This window comes from Esox lucius, chromosome 17 (genome assembly GCF_011004845.1).
Source record: "Esox lucius isolate fEsoLuc1 chromosome 17, fEsoLuc1.pri, whole genome shotgun sequence".
Taxonomy (NCBI): Eukaryota; Metazoa; Chordata; class Actinopteri; order Esociformes; family Esocidae; genus Esox; species Esox lucius.
In genome coordinates, this window is record NC_047585.1 from 5906098 (window position 1) to 5924517 (window position 18420).

Below are 18420 nucleotides of genomic sequence, written 5' to 3' on the forward strand. Positions count from 1 at the left end.
CTTATCACAGTTCATGGAATTAGATTCCATTGAGGGATGAGGCGACATTTGAACAGAAAAAAATTACAATCAAAAATAAAAGAAAAATGGGAATCTGCAATGATAAAAATGTAATCCAAGTGAGATGGTAAATGGATGGTAAAATGGATTAAATAACAATAGATTTAACAGAACAAAATAAATTAAAGTAAATCCTAGTAAGATCAAAAGTAACTCAAAAAGTTTGCAGTGAAGTTTTCACAGACAAAGCAACAGCTGAATCCACTAATAAAACATGGTGCTTGTCTATGGAGCCGAAAGGAGAACTGACCCTTCTTACCTTTCTTCCAGGTTCTAACCTCAACCCCAACTCTTTGTTCTAAACCACCTGTTGCCTCTGACTCCACCCACCCTTGAAAGGAGGGCAGCTCTTTCCAAGCCCAGACAGTGCTCTTCACAGAACAATAATGGAACTAGCTTTTCCTTAAAGCTGGGCCAGCTCAGTCCCTCTCCATTTCCCCAAAACCCCTGAAACCCAACCTTTTTAAAGAGTATTTAACTCCACATCCAAAAGTGTACTTACTGGGTTTTGTGGTTTTCCCAACTAGCTATTTAAATATGCAATAACTGTAAGTTCATGGATGGAAGCATCTGCAAAATAACTCAATTAATAAAACCAGAAAAGGAACCAGGCAAGCCTAGTTCAGGCGGCCAGCAATTAAAAGTGATAAATGTTGTTGCTCTCACTGGATTCAAAACTGGGCCTCCCACGTGACTGTGTCTTTAACTGCTACACTACAGTGCTATATGTTGGCCCAGTGTTGGCAAAGCAACTCGACATTAGATCATTTTGTCACGCATTAACATCACACCAAGTTTGAATATTTCACTAGACATCATCATCTTATTAAGTTTACCTCCACCACAAATAGCATCTATGAAATGTATGGCTTTTGCCACTGGCCGTCTTAACAGCTTATTAGCCAGTAATAGGCTTACTAGGATCTAACTTACTACTTGAACTTAACACAGCCAAAGCTATTTCATGGCACAAAAACATTCTTGAATGACATTAATACAATAACTATCAATATGGGTGATGATAACTGACATTTTCGACAAGTGAAAAGAGGAGAGAAGCTTTTACTGCCCAAAGGTTTTTTATCTAGCCTATATTACCCCAAAAATCATGCACGGATGCGTACTTTGAAAATCCACCAGAAATAGTTGCAATATAACCATTCGCTCTTCTTGGCAGGCTCCGCTTACGCAGTCCGGCAAAAATATATCAGTACTTGCTGTTTAAGTAAACGTCTCAATAATCAAAGATCAAGCTAATTACAGTAGTGGTGTCAAATGTGTTCCTTTTATGGTATAATTAAAGTATAGTACTGACCAGTTTGATGTCCTTGTTGCCTACTATGGCACTGAACTCAGAAAGGTCCCTCATCAGGCCGTTGAGAACCTCAGCGATGCGTTTCCTCTGATGACCACTCACTTCCTGGAGACGAGACAGCTCTGCCTCGATACGCATTAGTTGAGCCTGGATAAGAGAAGAAAAAGCAGGAGAAGTAGAAGAATTTGAAGAAAAAAGGAGTGAAAGTAGAAGGCGATACTGTCTGTTTAGATTCCTCCACAGTTAGCCAAAAGGTACCAATTGGTTAGCCCCATTGGTGCCATTTCAAGCTGGCTGTGGAGTGAGCTAGGGTACATTCTTAACTCTGTCACAGATGGATGGATAGATGGATGAAGGACAGATGAGAATATCTGTTGTATTTCCCTCCCCTGATGTACCATTTTCTTGGCCAGCTCCTCAGCCAGAAGTTTGTTCTGTAGAGTCTTATCCTCTACTTCCTGACTTTTCTGGTCATAGTTAACAGCCAGTTCCTCCAATGCCTGTAGAACCTCTTTTACCTAAAGACAACAATGGAAATAAGTCAATGTTATTCTAGATTTGTTGTCCCCTACAACGATGAAATCAAGCAGGGAACTATTGATCTGTCCCCCTCCTTGCATGAGTGCATGCGACTAACGCGTTCCCTAGGACACCACTGGCCCCATATTGATTAAACTGGAGTGAATGGTCGATGTGAATGCGACTTGCCATAGAGATCCTGCATTTAAAAAGTTACAGTAGTTTTTAACCTGATGGTGGCATTATAACAAGCAATTTAAAAATTGTATGCCATTAAATTGGGAACAAATTGTAGATGTGTCTACTTACAAGGAACACATTTGCCTAAAGGACCCATAACATCAACCATAATGGATTTTCCTCCATTTCTAAATCGGTGAAAAACCTTAAAGGTACAGTTAACCCAAATGTAAAAACTGTCCATTGTTGTCCATTCCCTGTAAGCAATCTATGGACAAAGAATAACAGGAATACATGCTTTCCTTTAGTTTACCTGCTGGCATCTAATTCCAGATACCTATATTAGCATTTTATAGAGATTATTTTAATATTACACCCATACTATTATTTCTATCAGTAGCATGTGGCATTTGTGAAACAAATCCAGTTAATGTAATGGTAAAATAGTAAGCATTGTTGACGTCATCATATTTAAATGATTTATAAGGTCCCTTGTTGTGCCTCATGGTCTTTGGAATGTTCAGTGATATGAGATTTCATTAGCCCATATAATATCTCAAATTTACTTACAAGTTTGAAGTAACTTGTCTGAGTGTTGTATTATTCATAGTTACATATTTTCAAAATTACACTGATTTGCACATTTGTTCTATATATTGGCTGAATATGTATTAAAACATCATACTAACTAAATGAGACCAACAAACCTCGGCCTTGGCAACATTGCTCTCCATCTGTAGCCTTCCCAACTCTGATGAAACCTTGTCACTATCCCCACGAGAGGAGGCCAGGAGCTGGGAATAATTCAAAACCCGAACAACAATCAATCACTCCCACATCTCAACATTTGGCTTTCCCTTCTGTTCTACTCTCAGCCATTTCCCAGGCTGAATAACCATCAAGTTTTAAGTAGAAGTGGAAGGTTTATTATGCAACGTGTGTCAATGAACCTGCCATTCTCCAAATGAAATCAGATAATTTGGTTTAGTGCATGACAAAAGATTTCCCCCGAGGGTGCTTACCTCTTCTTGGTCCAGCATCTGCTCCTTCAGCTTCTCTACCAGCTGGCTCTGCTGGTTGATTTCATCATCCTGTCGAGATATATCCATTGTTTTCATCATACATACTCAAATCTCAACCTTGTCAGGAATCAGAAGCTTTCTCCTTACCCTTCCTACAGTTTTGCTTGAATTTCTTTACAGATCTGAAATGCTTTACTGTGGCACATAAAGCTCTGGAAAAAATTAAGAGACCATTGCACCTTTTTCTTTCCTTTCCAAAAAAGTTGAAAAGGAAAGTTTTGAGTGAGGAACAGAGGCATTCAATTTGCAGTGGTGTCTTAATTTTAACCCTTCTGTTCCTCACTCAAAACCTTCCTTTCCAACTTTTTTGGAAAGAAAAGAAAGTGGTAAGTCAGTGTTGCTGTATACCAATCAGCCATAACATTATGACCACCTGCCTAAAATTGTGTAGGTCACTCTTTGCGTGCGAAAACAGCCCTGACCCGTCGTGGCATGGACTCCACTAGACCTCTGAAGGTGTGCTGTGGTATCTGGCACCAAGACGTTAGCAGTAGATCCTTTAAATCCTGTAAGTTGTGAGATGGGGCCTCCAGGGATCAGACTTGTTTGTCCAGCACATCCCCCAGATGCTCGATTGAATTGAGATCTAGAGAATTTGGAGGCCAAGGCCACACATTGAACTTGTTTTTGTGTTCCTCAAACCATTCTTGAACCATTTTTGCTTTATGGCAGGGCGCATTATCCTGCTGAAAGAGGCCAATGCCATCAGGAAATACCGTTATCATGAAAGGGTGCACATGGTCTCCCAGCAGAACATTGCCCGAAGCATCACACTGCCTCCGCCGTCTCGCCATCTTCCCATAGTGCATCTTGGTGCCATGTGTTCTCCAGGTAAGCAACGCACATGCAGCCGGCCATCCACGTGAAGTAAAAGGAAATGTGATTCATCAGACCAGGCCACCTTTGCTCTGTGGTCCAGTTCTGATGCTCATGTGCCCATTGTAGGCGCTTTCAGCAGTGGACTGGGTTCAGCATGGGAACCGGCTACGCAGCCCCATATTCAACAAACTGTGATGCACTGTGTTCTGACACCTTTCTATCAGTACCAGCATTTACTTTTGCAGCAATTTGACCTACAGTAGCCTTTCTGTTGGATCGGACCACATGGCTAGCCTTCTCTCCCCACATGCATCAATGAGCCTTGGCCTCCCATGACCCTGTCGCCGGTTCACCGCTTTTCCTTCCTTGGACCACTTTTGATAGGTACTGACCACTCCACCCCGGGAACACCCCACATGGGTTGCCGTTTTGGAGATGCTCTGACCCTGTCGTCTAGCCATCACAATTTGGCCTTTGTCAAATTCACACAGATCCTTACGCTTGTACATTTTACCTGCTTCGAACACATCAGCTTTGAAGATAGAATGTTCACTAGCTGCCTAATATATTCCACCCACTGACTTGTGCCATGATAACGAGATTATCAGTGTTATTCACTTCACCTGTCAGTGGTTATAATGTTATGGCTGATCAGTGTATTGTGTGTCTGGGTTGTGTGGTTTTCCCACATAGCTATCTTAACATGGACTCATTGTAAGTCCATCTGAATAAGAGCACCTGCTAAATGACTACATTGGAAATCTGTAATTGTTAAATATATCAGTTATATGTCCTTGTTGTTAAGTTAAAGTAGATGTGTCATTAGTGCAAGTCTGTGTGTTTGTGTGTGTTAAGCTCTGACCTTGTCGTCCAGCTGCTTGTAAAGCTTCCGTATTTCTTCCTCGTACTTCTGTCTCTCCTCCTCTGAGATCCTGATTACTATAGAGGAGGAGCTGTCTTCTCTAGGGAGACGATTCAGACTAGAGGAGGTGCTGTCTTCTCTGGGGAGACGGGCTAGGCTATCTTCTCTGGGCAGAACAGACTGGATGGGAACCTCCATCTCAGGAACCTCCTCACCTGGAGAGGGACAATTGGTCATGAGATGTGAATTTGACTGGGGGTAAAAGTGACTGGGTGACCACTAGGGGACAACTGGGTGACCAGGTGACTACCGGGTGACCACTGGGTGACCAGGTGACCACTGGGTGACAACAGGGTGACCAGGTGACTACCGCGTGACCACTGGGTGACCAGGTGACCACTGGGTGACAACAGGGTGACCAGGTGACTACCGGGTGACCACTGGGTGACCAGGTGACCACTGGGTGACCACTGGGTGACCAGGTGACCACTGGGTGACCACTGGGTGAACACTGGGTGACCGGGTGACCAGTGTGTATCCATGATGTACAGTGTGTACATATTTGAATAACACGTCAGGGACTGAAAAACCCCACAACCATAGTAAAGCATGAGGAAAAAGTTAATTTTCAAATTAAGGGATTTTTATCACAGCCATTATGTTTCAGGCAGAAGGTTACAATACGAGTTAGTGGATAGTGGTTATGTTTGTGTTAAAGGGATCCCAGTCAGGATTTTGCAGACAAAATTTTTTTTGTTCCTTCAAGTATAGAGAATTCTAGCATGTTTGTGTGAGCATGTTGTGTCCCTGTCTTGCTGTAACTCCAGAGTGGCAGACCAGGTTTCTACAGTTTCTATAAACCTATGAATGTCTTTAGTAAACTACATTTTCATCGTTCTATTGTGTGGTTCTGGTAGGTGTGTCCATGTCTGTCTATAGAATACAATGAGCTGTAACTCTTTGTGTATTCACCCACATGAATCTGCTTAGGAGATAACAATACATGCCTTCTTTGTGGTTTACTAAAATATAATGAATATAACACAAAAGCTCAAAGAAATTTGCCTTCAGGATACTGTGGGGAATACACTTAATCATCGAGAAAGGGAGCTAGAGTCTGTGAATCTTCCTGTCAGTGTGTACAGTATTTTTTCCAGAGTGTGTGTGTGTGTTTGTTTCCATGCGTGCCTGTAAGTGTGTGTATGTTATGTGTTTGTGCATGCGACCAGACTTGCCTGTTTTAAGGGAGTCCTCACCGTTCCTCCATCGGTTCAGTTCAGCCTCCAGTCTCTGGACCGTGTCCTTCAACACCCGGTTCTTCTCTTTCTCCTTCTCGTACTTCTTCTTCCACTGCTCTGCCGTCAGCTCCAGGTTCACCGACGCCGTATTCCTGATAGTCTTTGCTCTGAGGGGTCAGAGAAGGAGACAGGACTGGCTTTTGAACTTGGACATCTTATGTATATATATTCTGTAATTCCGTGGCCGATGGCAGCCCAGCCATCTAAGCCGTTGCCATAGCGGCTCATGTAATGCCGCAGTGTGGGTTTAAACCCCAAAAAAAACGAAATACCCGATGGATAAATGTTTTGGGCACATATTCTGTAGTGTTTAGATCTATATATAACTGCTGTAGGATCCGTCTAGCGCAGTGCAGTGTTCTGAGAAATCCATATGTCCTACAGTTAAGTGGTTTGGGGTTTTGTTAGTCTATAACCTACAAACACTAGACTGACTATAAAGTGAGATGCGTACTTCGTGTAAGTAAATTGCGTACCTCGTGTAAGTGAGATGCGTACTTCGTGTTAGTGAGATGCGTACCTCGTGTTAGTGAGATGTGTACCTCGTGTAAGTGAGATGTGTACCTCATGTAAGTGAGATGTGTACCTCGTGTTAGTGAGATGTGTACCTCATGTAAGTGAGATGTGTACCTCGTGTTAGTGAGATGTGTACCTCGTGTAAGTGAGATGTGTACCTCGTGTAAGTGAGATGTGTACCTCATGTAAGTGAGATGTGTACCTCGTGTTAGTGAGATGTGTACCTCATGTAAGTGAGATGTGTACCTCGTGTTAGTGAGATGTGTACCTCGTGTAAGTGAGATGTGTACCTCATGTAAGTGAGATGTGTACCTCGTGTAAGTGAGATGTGTACCTCGTGTACGTGAGATGTGTACCTCGTGTAAGTGAGATGTGTATCTCGTGTAAGTGAGATGCGTACTTCGTGTAAGTGAGATGCGTACCTCGTGTAAGTGAGATGCGAATCTCATGTAAGTGCAGGCATTTTTTTTTTTACTGCCATCAAATCCAGCATATAAACATTGCAATTAGGTTGGCAGTTGCATTGTACATTCAATACCATTTAGGGCATGTCTGTGTGTGTGAGAGTGTGCTGTATGTGCTGCATCCGTGTGTGCATCTTTTCATGGACTTTCACTGTGTGTGTGTGTTTTGTGGGTCTGTTACCGTTGTCCAAACATCAGTGTGGACTTGGTCTCCTGGTCATTGTAGCTGGAGGGGGAGCAGCAGATGAACATGGTGGTCCTGCAGTTCCCCCCCAGAGAGTCTTGCAGGATGCGAGTCATCTTACTGTCCCGGTATGGCACGTGGGTCTTCTACAGGGGGAGACAGAAGAAGGGGGGGGGGGGGTGGATATAGGGAGTAGAGGGGGAGAGATAGAGGGAGAACAGGGAGAGAAAGAGCGCAGAAAATCGCAGATTCACCAACGACCAACTGCAAAGGGCAGAGGCTTGGGTCGATACAACCCTAACAAACAAAGTGGGGATGAAAAGAGAAGGAGAATCTAGCATTTGAATCGCTGAACCACTGGTCAGTATTCCAGCTCCCAGTGTAATTCAATGTTTTTTATATGTATTAATAACAATAGAAAATAAAATCCTTTAAATCGATCAGTGAGACAAATTTGATTTAATGAGAGTATCCTTACAGTTCCCTCGGCCAGAGCAGAGATAACATTCCCTAGAGAGGACAGGGACTTGTTGATGTTCTTAGCTTCATCCAAGACAGCCCCCTCCGCTCCTGTTTTGCTCACCTGAGGAAGGATATTACAAAACACATACAGTCCAGGAGGTAAGCACAGACAAGGCTCACATCCAGCCCAGGCCCTCTATGGAACCAACAGCTGTCGGTGTATAGCCAGTTATGGATAACTGAACTATTAATGTCAACTTAAAGAGGGAAAATCAGACATGTTAAGGACCTCCAGCACTACTGTTGAAACTCCAGCTGAAGACCTACTGTAGCCCCTTTATACGTTGGGTTGCATTTCATATGCTGTTAATGTACCGTGTGCAGACCCCATAGGTCTACAATGCCCTTGGGACACATTAAACCCAATTTATTCCCACACTAGTCTCTATTACCACACTGACTAGGTCCGAGCAACTCACATGGGGATATCCATGTAGAAATCAATGTGAAGGCTTTGTGTCTGGGCATATCGCCCAGACTGTCCCTTGAGATGCACATTTGACAATTGCACAGCCCTGTACCTTGAGGCATTGGTATGTGTTAAACCCAGTTCATTAAAATAGATTTCCAGCAGGGTCCTGATGTGTCGCAGATTCACCAACGACCAACTGCAAAGGGCAGAGGCTTGGGTCGATACAACCCTAACAAACAAAGTGGGGATGAAAAGAGAAGGAGAATCTAGCATTTTCTGCAGTAACAAGTAGTCATTACACCAGTCCCAGTTCACATAGAGGTAAAGTACCTGCGGCCCACTTTAAATGAGGAGCCATTTTAACATGAAATACGGCTACTGTGGCAGGGTACTGTGGCAGGGTACTGTGGCAGGGTACTGTGGCAGGGTACTATGGCAGGGTACTGTGGCAGGGTACTATGGCAGGGTACTATGGCACGGTACTATGGCAGGGTACTGTGGCAGGGTACTATGGCAGGGTACTATGGCAGGGTACTATGGCACGGTACTATGGCAGGGTACTGTGGCAGGGTACTGTGGCAGGGTACTGTGGCAGGGTACTATGGCAGGGTACTGTGGCAGGGTACTATGGCAGGGTACTGTGGCAGGGTACTATGGCAGGGTACTATGCCAGGGTACTATGGCAGGGTACTATGGCAGGGTACTGTGGCAGGGTACTATGGCAGGGTACTGTGGTAGGGTACTATGGCAGGGTACTATGGCAGGGTACTATGGCAGGGTAATGTGGCAGGGTACTATGGCAGGGTACTGCGCCATCTGTGGCAGAGATTCATTTGAGGATTAGATAACGAAACCACCGGATGAAGGGGAAGGAGAAGTATTTTGGTGCATCAGACATAGTTCATTAGTTACTCCTGACCAGGTCTTCACCAGAGATATAATGAATTCACTATGGGATGAAAATTAAGCCTAGTCTTAGACTAAAAAGCTTGCCCAATTGAAATTTCCTCATTAAATGTTTTTTTTTTACAAGACTACTCTGTGTAAGATCCCCTATGGGGTTCTAAAAACCTCTTAAGATGAAAGAGATCCCATGAGGAACCCCTCTTTTTGAAGAAAACTAATTTTACGGTTTAAACAGGACTCGTTCTGTTATTGAAGGGGCTCAGTCCAGACTTCCTTCAGTACCCTTCGCTACTATTAAAGGTTCCTCGAAGAACAACATATGAATCATTGACTAGCATCTGTTCCTTGAGGTTCTTTCCCTACTAAAGTATAGTAAAGTTAGAAGACGTCCCTACTAAATATATGTTCACGATTAATGTATGTCCAGGAAATTCTCTCTAAACATCTGGCTTTAGACCTCTTCTAAGCCTATTGAGATTCAGTAATGATGCTTTGTTACAATTTAAGTCACCTTCTCACTCCCAGCCAGGTCAACCAGGTACAGCTTCCCACACAGCTTCTGCTCTGTCTCCACATGCTCCTGCTTGATGTTGATCAGGAAGATGCTGTGACTCCTGGAGCTGTGCTCATTCATATCTGGAGAGGAAAAGAGAGGATGAGAGATTAACTGTGCTTAACTTGTCTGCAAGAATGATGTTACTCCCCATACTTGTTTCCTTATTCCACACCTTCCCATGTTTATCCAGTGTATGGATGACATATTGATGTAGGTTGGACCATCACCATGTGAATTGGTGTTTTGGGCAGTAAAAGACATACCACCCAATAATCTGTACAATTATACTTTAAAATGTATAAGATTCATGGTATTACAGAGTGGATATATTGTTGTTCGATGACCATGACACTCCCAACACCATGCTTGACTGTAGGCAAGACACACTTGTCTTTGTACTCCTCACCTGGTTGACGCCACACACGCTTGACACCATCTGAACCAAATAAGTTTATCTTGGTCTCATCAGACCACAGGACATGTTTCCAGTAATCCATGTCCTTAGTCTGCTTGTCTTCAGCAAACTGTTTGCGGGCTTTCTTGTGCATCTTTAGAAGAGGCTTCCTTCTGGGATGACACCCATGCAGACTAATTTGATGCAGTGTGCAGAGTATGGTCTGAGCACTGACAGGCTGACTCCCCAGGCCTTCAACATCTACAACAATGCTGGCAGCATTCATACGTCTATTTCCCAAAGACAACCTCTGGATATGACACTGAGCATGTGCACTCAACTTCTTTGATCGACCATGACGAGGCCTGTTTCTTAGTGGAACCTGTTCTGTTAAACCGCTGTATGGTCTTGGCCACCGCGCTGCAGCTCAGTTTCAGGGGCCCTTGGCAATCTTCTTATAGCCTAGGCCATCTTTATGTAGGGCAACAATAATTTTTTTCAGATCCTCAGAGAGTTCTTTGCCAAGAGGTGTCATGTTGAACTTCCAGTGACCAGTATGAGGGAGTGTGAGAGCGATGACACCAAATTTAACACATCTGCTCCCCATTCACACCTGAGACCTTGAAACACTAACGAGTCACATGACACCGGGGAGGGAAAATGGCTAATTGGGCCCAAATTGGACATTTTCACTTAGGGGTGTACTCACTTTTGTTGCCAGCGGTTTAGACATTAATGGCTGTGTGTTGAGTTATTTTGAGGGGACAGCAAATGTACACTGTTATACAAGCTGTTCACTCACTACTTTACATTGTAGCAAAGTGTCATTTCTTTAGTGTTGTCATATGAAAAGATATAATCAAATATTTACAAAAATGTGAGGGGTGTACTCACTTGTGAGACACTGTATTTCTGAGAGAGAAAAAATGTAACGTCTGAGATGGGAATCGGACCGGGGCAAAAGATTGAAGGGTAGGGAACAATACTTGCTAATGGCCAATCAACCTCCATATGGTCTCCAAATGCAGCCAATACTGTTTTGCTGCAATAACATGGAAAACAGAACGTTTATTAACAGAACTAAAGTGTACTTTTGTACAAAGATTACTTTAGATGGTCGTCCATACAAAAACTATTGAATAACAAACCACTATGCTATGTGAACTACGAGGAAATTGAAAGCATTGGCTGAATCTCAAATGGCATACTATGTACTATGAGTATGTATTTTGCAGATGATGGTGAAGTACGTACTGTTGCAATGCAAAATGCATGTAGAATGCAAACAAAGGTTTCTGTACCAAACATTAAGTTCTGCTTTTCTGATGTATAAAATACTTATGTCATGCAATAAAATGCAAATTAATTACTTAAAAATCATACAATGTGAAAAGCATGCACGGACGCGTACTTCTAAAATCCACCAGAAATAGTTGGAATATAACTGTAAAAAGTTTTATTTTAGGCTTACTATAACGTAGCTACTGAAGGTTGTAAACCACTACGCTATTTAACAACAGGTAGTCACACACTCACTTACTCACTCAGTAAGAGACATTTGCTCTTCCTAGCCAGCTCAGCATACACGGTCAGGCAAAAAAAAACTTGTGCTTATTACTACTACCACACAACTACTACCGCAAGCAATTGTCTACCTGAACAAATTTTTTACTGTTAATTTGATTTTCCTTTTTGCCTCTTTCGCTTGAGGACATTTGAATATGTTTTATGTCACAGTACTTAAAATGACAGATTTTCAGTACTCTCCCCACCCCTGGATTTAGACAGCAACATGGCTGAGGTGAAACAAACACTTCCTCAATCAAAACAAGAACACTGCAACTGCTGATTTACAGGTAACATTAAAATGACCAATGTCATTGGGCTTACTGGTGACAGCAACATGGCGGTTGGCTTTTCCCTCATCGATAACATCCATCACCTCCTCTGGGCTGGAGACAAAGCGTTCAGTGCAGCCCTGAGACACAATTTGACAGAAAACAGGAAGAATAATTTGAATTAGCAATCATTCCTAATTCCTGAAACAGACATTTGGGTCTGATGCTCTCAACAGAACACAGACGGACAGTTAGTATTCTGACTGCTGATTCACCTTCACATACGGAACTCTGTTCTTGTCCTCGTGCACTGACAGATTGGTCTTAGTCACTGAGAGAGGCAGAAAAAGAGAGATGTCTTTTATTACCCAGCAGAGACATTCAGGAAAACTGTAAAGCCACAATTCTTCCTTATTGAGTTGAAAAAACATTAGTTTAATATCTTCCCTAAGGCACAAAACAGTGAAATCCAATCAAATTGTATTTCACAGTCATTTTACCAACACAGACACAGCACTCTTTACAAAAGAAATACTGATAGCAGAAATTCATTTAATCATCGTGTTGCAGGAAAACGTGAATTAGAAGTATAAAAAGGCTTCTTGAGGTCGGACTTGATTCGAAATAAAACAAATCATAATCTAAACCTAAATGTTTTTTTAAATTATAATCCACATAATTATTCATCTTTCTTTTTGCTAGATTGGTATTTACTGCATGGAAAATGGAATGAATAGGAAGGCCATGATCACGTTCAAACCTACATTAGACACACCTATTGCTCCTCTGACTCAGGAATCCTCAGGCTGAAAATGTCAACTCAATGCAATTCCAACAGAAGACCTATGGTGAAACAGACGTCTGAGGTCATGATGCAGTCACTTTCTGTTTTAACTATGTGTTTCTGATGGGAGTTTATATCCAATCAGTTCAGATTACAGTCATGGCTCTGCATCTTAGAGGCGTGTGTCATCTTTTTATTAAAGTCTGATAAGCCTGTTGCTGCCCCGTCATGCCTGGAAATGAGCGATGAAGACTGCACTCCACTTCTGCGGAACAGGACAGAAGGGCAACAAGGGTCACGGGCATAGCAACTTTATGTTTCAGATTTGTGTTTTTCGATGACAGATCATAACCAATCAGATCAGATTTACCTCAGGGCTCTGGAAACTCTCAGAGGTGCGTGTTGTTTTCCCTTTACTCCATCCATCAGTTTTGATTTGTCTGCTTTCTCCTTTATTACCTCCGGTCTTGCTCTGGTGATTAACTGTCTCTCTCTCTCTCTCTCTCTCTCTCTCTCTCTCCTCTCTCTCTTTCCCTCTTCTCTCTCTGCAGAATACAGATTGGAGCTCTCATCCCCTCACTGCTTTAGACAGCTTTGATATAGTCCCCAAAATGGCGTTCTCTTCCCATTTTAGTGCACTACTTTGGGGACCTCTGGTCTGAAGTAATGCTCTATATAGTTAATAGGACACCATTTGAGGCACTAACTTACTCTGATATGACTCACTACCTTACAGGGAATGAAGCCTCAATCACTAAGTTGAAAACATATGACGTTCGTCATTTCACATATTTTATATTTAATTTATCACCTTCAGTTAACAAGGTACTGTATGTTTATCACAACACATTCATCACCTTCAGCTTGTGTGTTCTTCCAACACGGATGTGGGCAGTCTACCCTCTTTAGAATGTCACACCAACACAGTATTACGGTGTGAGTTATACTGCTGCACACGTACAACAAATATAATGCTGCACTTAGACCCGAGTTGGCACGACGTGTCACATTAAACGCTGCAGTGAACATGTGTGTTTTATATGCCTTAATATGCTCACCATCCAGAAGATCTCTGATTTTGTCCATATAGATTTCAAAATAGGACACCTGGAGAAAGAGAATGTTTAATATTCAAAGAACTGTATCTTACATCGAGGAAACTGAGTCGGTAACAGGGTGGTATGTGGTCCAGAACATTACTGGCCTGACATTTGGGTGTAGGTACTGTTTATATTTTGGGACAGGAGATCCACAATACTGTTCAGCTAATATTCTATAAGAGAAACAGAGGCTCAAGTAGGAGAACTTTGGAGGAGCCATAGAGCTCTGTAGAGCCCCTGCCCAACTGAAGAACATCGATGTCATAAGAGCAGTGTGTCACACTAGTATAAAGACGTCACACACTAATATATGAGGATTTTCTGCTAGCCTGGTCCAGAAGTGTGAGTTTGGGCAGATCTGACACCTCCAACTGTCATGGTCACTGAGGTCACAATATACACATTGTTTGTAGGATAATATTGTTGTACATTTACTGTTCTTTTGTGTGTGTGTGTGTATATATGTGTGTGTGTGTGTGTGTGTGTGTGTATATGTATAAGGATTATAAATTACCTGGACCTGAGAAAAATTTGAGGCATCACAATAGATGTAGGAAAGAGGTTAATGGAAAGCTGTTGATACTTTGTTGATACTCTGTTAGTTGCGCACAGTTTATAACTGTGATCTAAGTGGGTAGACATTGGGAAGATACGCAATGTCTTACATAATTACATTATTTGTTTGCCTTCACTGCGTAACATTTACAAATTGTCTCTCCAGGCTAAGACAAAGTGACTACTAAATGTTAACTCCTGATATACTGTAGTAAGCTGGTAGCATACAGGAAATGTGGTGGTAGTTGAAGGATTTCTGTCTGCAATCCAGATACGTGGTGACAATGACACCCTGAGTAGGGCTGGGCCAGACATACTCCTTATGTTAGGGCTGGGGCAGACCTACTCCTTATTTTAGGGCTGGGCCAGACATACTCCTTATTTTAGGGCTGGGGCAGACCTACTCCTTATTTTAGGGCTGGGCCAGACATACTCCTTATTTTAGGGCTGGGGCAGACCTACTCCTTATTTTAGGGCTGGGCCAGACATACTCCTTATTTTAGGGCTGGGCCAGACATACTCCTTATTTTAGGGCTGGGGCAGACATACTCCTTATTTTAGGGCTGGGCCAGACATACTCCTTATTTTAGGGCTGGGCCAGACATACTCCTTATTTTAGGGCTGGGGCAGACATACTCCTTATTTTAGGGCTGGGGCAGACATACTCCTTATTTTAGGGCTGGGGCAGACCTACTCCTTATTTTAGGGATGGGGCAGACATACTCCTTATTTTAGGGCTGGGACAGACCTATTCCTTATTTTAGGGCTGGGGCAGACCTATTCCTTATTTTAGGGCTGGGGCAGACCTACTCCTTATTTTAGGGCTGGGGCAGACCTACTCCTTATTTTAGGGCTGGGCCAGACATACTCCTTATTTTAGGGCTGGGCCAGACATACTCCTTATTTTAGGGCTGGGCCAGACATACTCCTTATTTTAGGGCTGGGGCAGACCTACTCCTTATTTTAGGGCTGGGGCAGACCTACTCCTTATTTTAGGGCTGGGCCAGACATACTCCTTATTTTAGGGCTGGGGCAGACCTACTCCTTATTTTAGGGCTGGGGCAGACCTACTCCTTATTTTAGGGCTGGGGCAGACCTACTCCTTATTTTAGGGCTGGGGCAGACATACTCCTTATTTTAGGGCTGGGGCAGACATACTCCTTATTTCAGGGCTGGGGCAGACATACTCCTTATTTTAGGGCTGGGGCAGACATACTCCTTATTTTAGGGCTGGGGCAGACCTATTCCTTATTTTAGGGCTGGGGCAGACCTATTCCTTATTTTAGGGCTGGGGCAGACCTACTCCTTATTTTAGGGCTGGGGCAGACCTACTCCTTATTTTAGGGCTGGGCCAGACATACTCCTTATTTTAGGGCTGGGCCAGACATACTCCTTATTTTAGGGCTGGGCCAGACATACTCCTTATTTTAGGGCTGGGGCAGACCTACTCCTTATTTTAGGGCTGGGGCAGACCTACTCCTTATTTTAGGGCTGGGCCAGACATACTCCTTATTTTAGGGCTGGGGCAGACCTACTCCTTATTTTAGGGCTGGGGCAGACCTACTCCTTATTTTAGGGCTGGGGCAGACCTACTCCTTATTTTAGGGCTGGGGCAGACATACTCCTTATTTTAGGGCTGGGGCAGACATACTCCTTATTTCAGGGCTGGGGCAGACATACTCCTTATTTTAGGGCTGGGGCAGACATACTCCTTATTTTAGGGCTGGGGCAGACCTACTCCGTATTTTAGGGCTGGGGCAGACATACTCCTTATTTTAGGGCTGGGACAGACCTATTCCTTATTTTAGGGCTGGGGCAGACCTATTCCTTATTTTAGGGCTGGGGCAGACCTACTCCTTATTTTAGGGCTGGGGCAGACATACTCCTTATTTTAGGGCTGGGCCAGACATACTCCTTATTTTAGGGATGGGCCAGACATACTCCTTATTTTAGGGCTGGGGCAGACCTACTCCTTATTTTAGGGCTGGGGCAGACCTACTCCTTATTTTAGGGCTGGGAGTAGGGCTGGGGCAGACCTACTCCTTATTTTAGGGCTGGGGCAGTCCTACTCCTTTTGTAAAAGAAAAACAATTGTATAGAAGAGAGAGGAAAGCGATGGATTCAAACTCATGTCAATACACACAGTACTGCACATGCCTGGCAGGGTCAGCAGCATAGAACAGTAGAGCATTCTAGGACATACTCAACTACCTGCTACAGTAAGTTATTGAAATACAGACCTTGATATGGAACTCAAGGTTTTCATCCATGGCAAATATGTGATCGAAAATGTCCTCTGCAATTCTGGGGATTATTCCCATCCCATGGGGGTCATGTAGCTTGCCCTAAAGAGAAGAAAATACATGGAGTTAAAGGGAAAAAGGGGAAGAGAATACAAGATGAAACCATAAAGACAGAAGAGGGAGTCTGAGAAGAGGGAGTCAAAGAGGATGAGAAGGGGTCTGAGAAAAAAGAAAGCCAAAGAGGATGAGAAGGAGTCTGAGAAGAGAAGGAGTCAAAGAGGAAGAGAAGTCTGGGAAGAGTGAGCCAAAGAGGATGAGAAGGAGTCTGAGAAGAGAAGGAGTCAAAGAGGAAGAGAACTCTGAGAAGAGGGAGTCAGAGGATGAGAAGGAGTATGAGAAAAGGGGGAGTCAGAGGATGAGAAGGAGTCTGAGAAAAAAGGGAGCCAAAGAGGATGAGATGGAGTCTGAGAAGAGAAGGAGTCAAAGAGGAAGAGAAGTCTGGGAAGAGGGAGCCAAAGAGGATGAGAAGGAGTCTGAGAAGAGAAGGAGTCAAAGAGGAAGAGAACTCTGAGAAGAGGGAGTCAGAGGATGAGAAGGAGTATGAGAAAAGGGGGAGTCAGAGGATGAGAAGGAGTCTGAGAAAAAGGGAGCCAAAGAGGATGAGAAGGAGTCTGAGAAGAGAAGGAGTCAAAGAGGATGAGAAGGAGTCTGAGAAAAAAGAAAGCCAAAGAGGATGAGAAGGAGTCTGAGAAGAGAAGGAGTCAAAGAGGAAGAGAAGTCTGGGAAGAGGGAGCCAAAGAGGATGAGAAGGAGTCTGAGAAGAGAAGGAGTCAAAGAGGAAGAGAACTCTGAGAAGAGGGAGTCAGAGGATGAGAAGGAGTATGAGAAAAGGGGGAGTCAGAGGATGAGAAGGAGTCTGAGAAAAGGGGGAGTCAGAGGATGAGAAAGAGTCTGAGGAGAGAAGGAGTCAAAGAGGATGAGAAGGAGTCTGAGAAGAGGGAGTCAGAGAATGAGAAGGAGTCTGAGAAGAGAAGGAGTCAAAGAGGAAGAGAAGTCTGGGAAGAGGGAGCCAAAGAGGATGAGAAGGAGTCTGAGAAGAGAAGGAGTCAAAGAGGAAGAGAAGTCTGAGAAGAGGGAGTCAGAGGATGAGGAGTCTGAGAAAAGGGGGAGTCAGAGGATGAGAAAGAGTCTGAGGCGAGAAGGAGTCAAAGAAAATGAGAAGGAGTCTGAGAAGAGGGAGTCAGAGGATGAGAAGGAGTCTGAGAAGAGAAGGAGTCAAAGAGGATGAGAAGGAGTCTGAGAAGAGGGAGTCAGAGGATGAGGAGTCTGAGAAAAGGGGGAGTCAGAGGATGAGAAAGAGTCTGAGGAGAGAAGGAATCAAAGAAAATGAGAAGGAGTCTGAGAAGAGGGAGTCAGAGGATGAGAAGGAGTCAAAGAGGAAGAGAAGTCTGAGAAGAGGGAGTCAGAGGATGAGGAGTCTGAGAAAAGGGGGAGTCAGAGGATGAGAAGGAGTCTGAGAAGAGGGAGTCAAAGAGGATGAGAAGGAGTCTGAGAAAAGAGTGTGTTAGAGACAAAGAGGGGGAGTTATAGGAGAGGGAGTTAAAGAGGGAAGAGAGGGATGGGGGAGTCAAAAGATAGGAAGTCAGAAAGAAAAGACAATAAGAGATAAAAGAGAATCAGAGAGAAAGTGAGTCAGAGACAATTTGAGGAAGTGGACATAAGGGAAGATGAAGGGCAAAAAAGACTAGTCAAAGATAGACAGGATGAAATAAGAAAAGGAACCAGGCAAGCCTAGATAGGCCAGGCGGCGA

The 18420-nt window shown here is 43.5% G+C and overlaps 1 protein-coding gene across 5 annotated transcripts in view; it reads right to left on the reverse strand.

Annotated features, from left to right (window-relative positions):
- The window catches only part of kif5ab (kinesin family member 5A, b), a 123313-nt gene that overhangs the window by 41753 nt on the left and 63140 nt on the right, over window positions 1–18420 (reverse strand). For 3 of the 5 annotated variants that reach the window (XM_029114192.2, XM_029114191.2, XM_029114190.2), the window contains exons 4-16: window positions 16607–16711; window positions 13770–13818; window positions 12203–12258; window positions 11980–12067; window positions 9651–9775; window positions 7778–7882; window positions 7297–7445; window positions 6073–6242; window positions 4838–5052; window positions 3097–3165; window positions 2782–2868; window positions 1774–1893; window positions 1376–1522 (exon numbers count right to left, since the gene is read on the reverse strand). In XM_029114192.2, coding sequence (XP_028970025.2) covers window positions 1376–1522; window positions 1774–1893; window positions 2782–2868; window positions 3097–3165; window positions 4838–5052; window positions 6073–6242; window positions 7297–7445; window positions 7778–7882; window positions 9651–9775; window positions 11980–12067; window positions 12203–12258; window positions 13770–13818; window positions 16607–16711 — 1485 coding nt within the window. Of the gene's footprint in view, window positions 1–1375; window positions 1523–1773; window positions 1894–2781; window positions 2869–3096; window positions 3166–4837; window positions 5053–6072; window positions 6243–7296; window positions 7446–7777; window positions 7883–9650; window positions 9776–11979; window positions 12068–12202; window positions 12259–12691; window positions 12883–13769; window positions 13819–16606; window positions 16712–18420 lie in introns of those variants that run through there. The other 2 variants (XM_029114194.2, XM_029114195.2) reach the window with 2 other exon arrangements.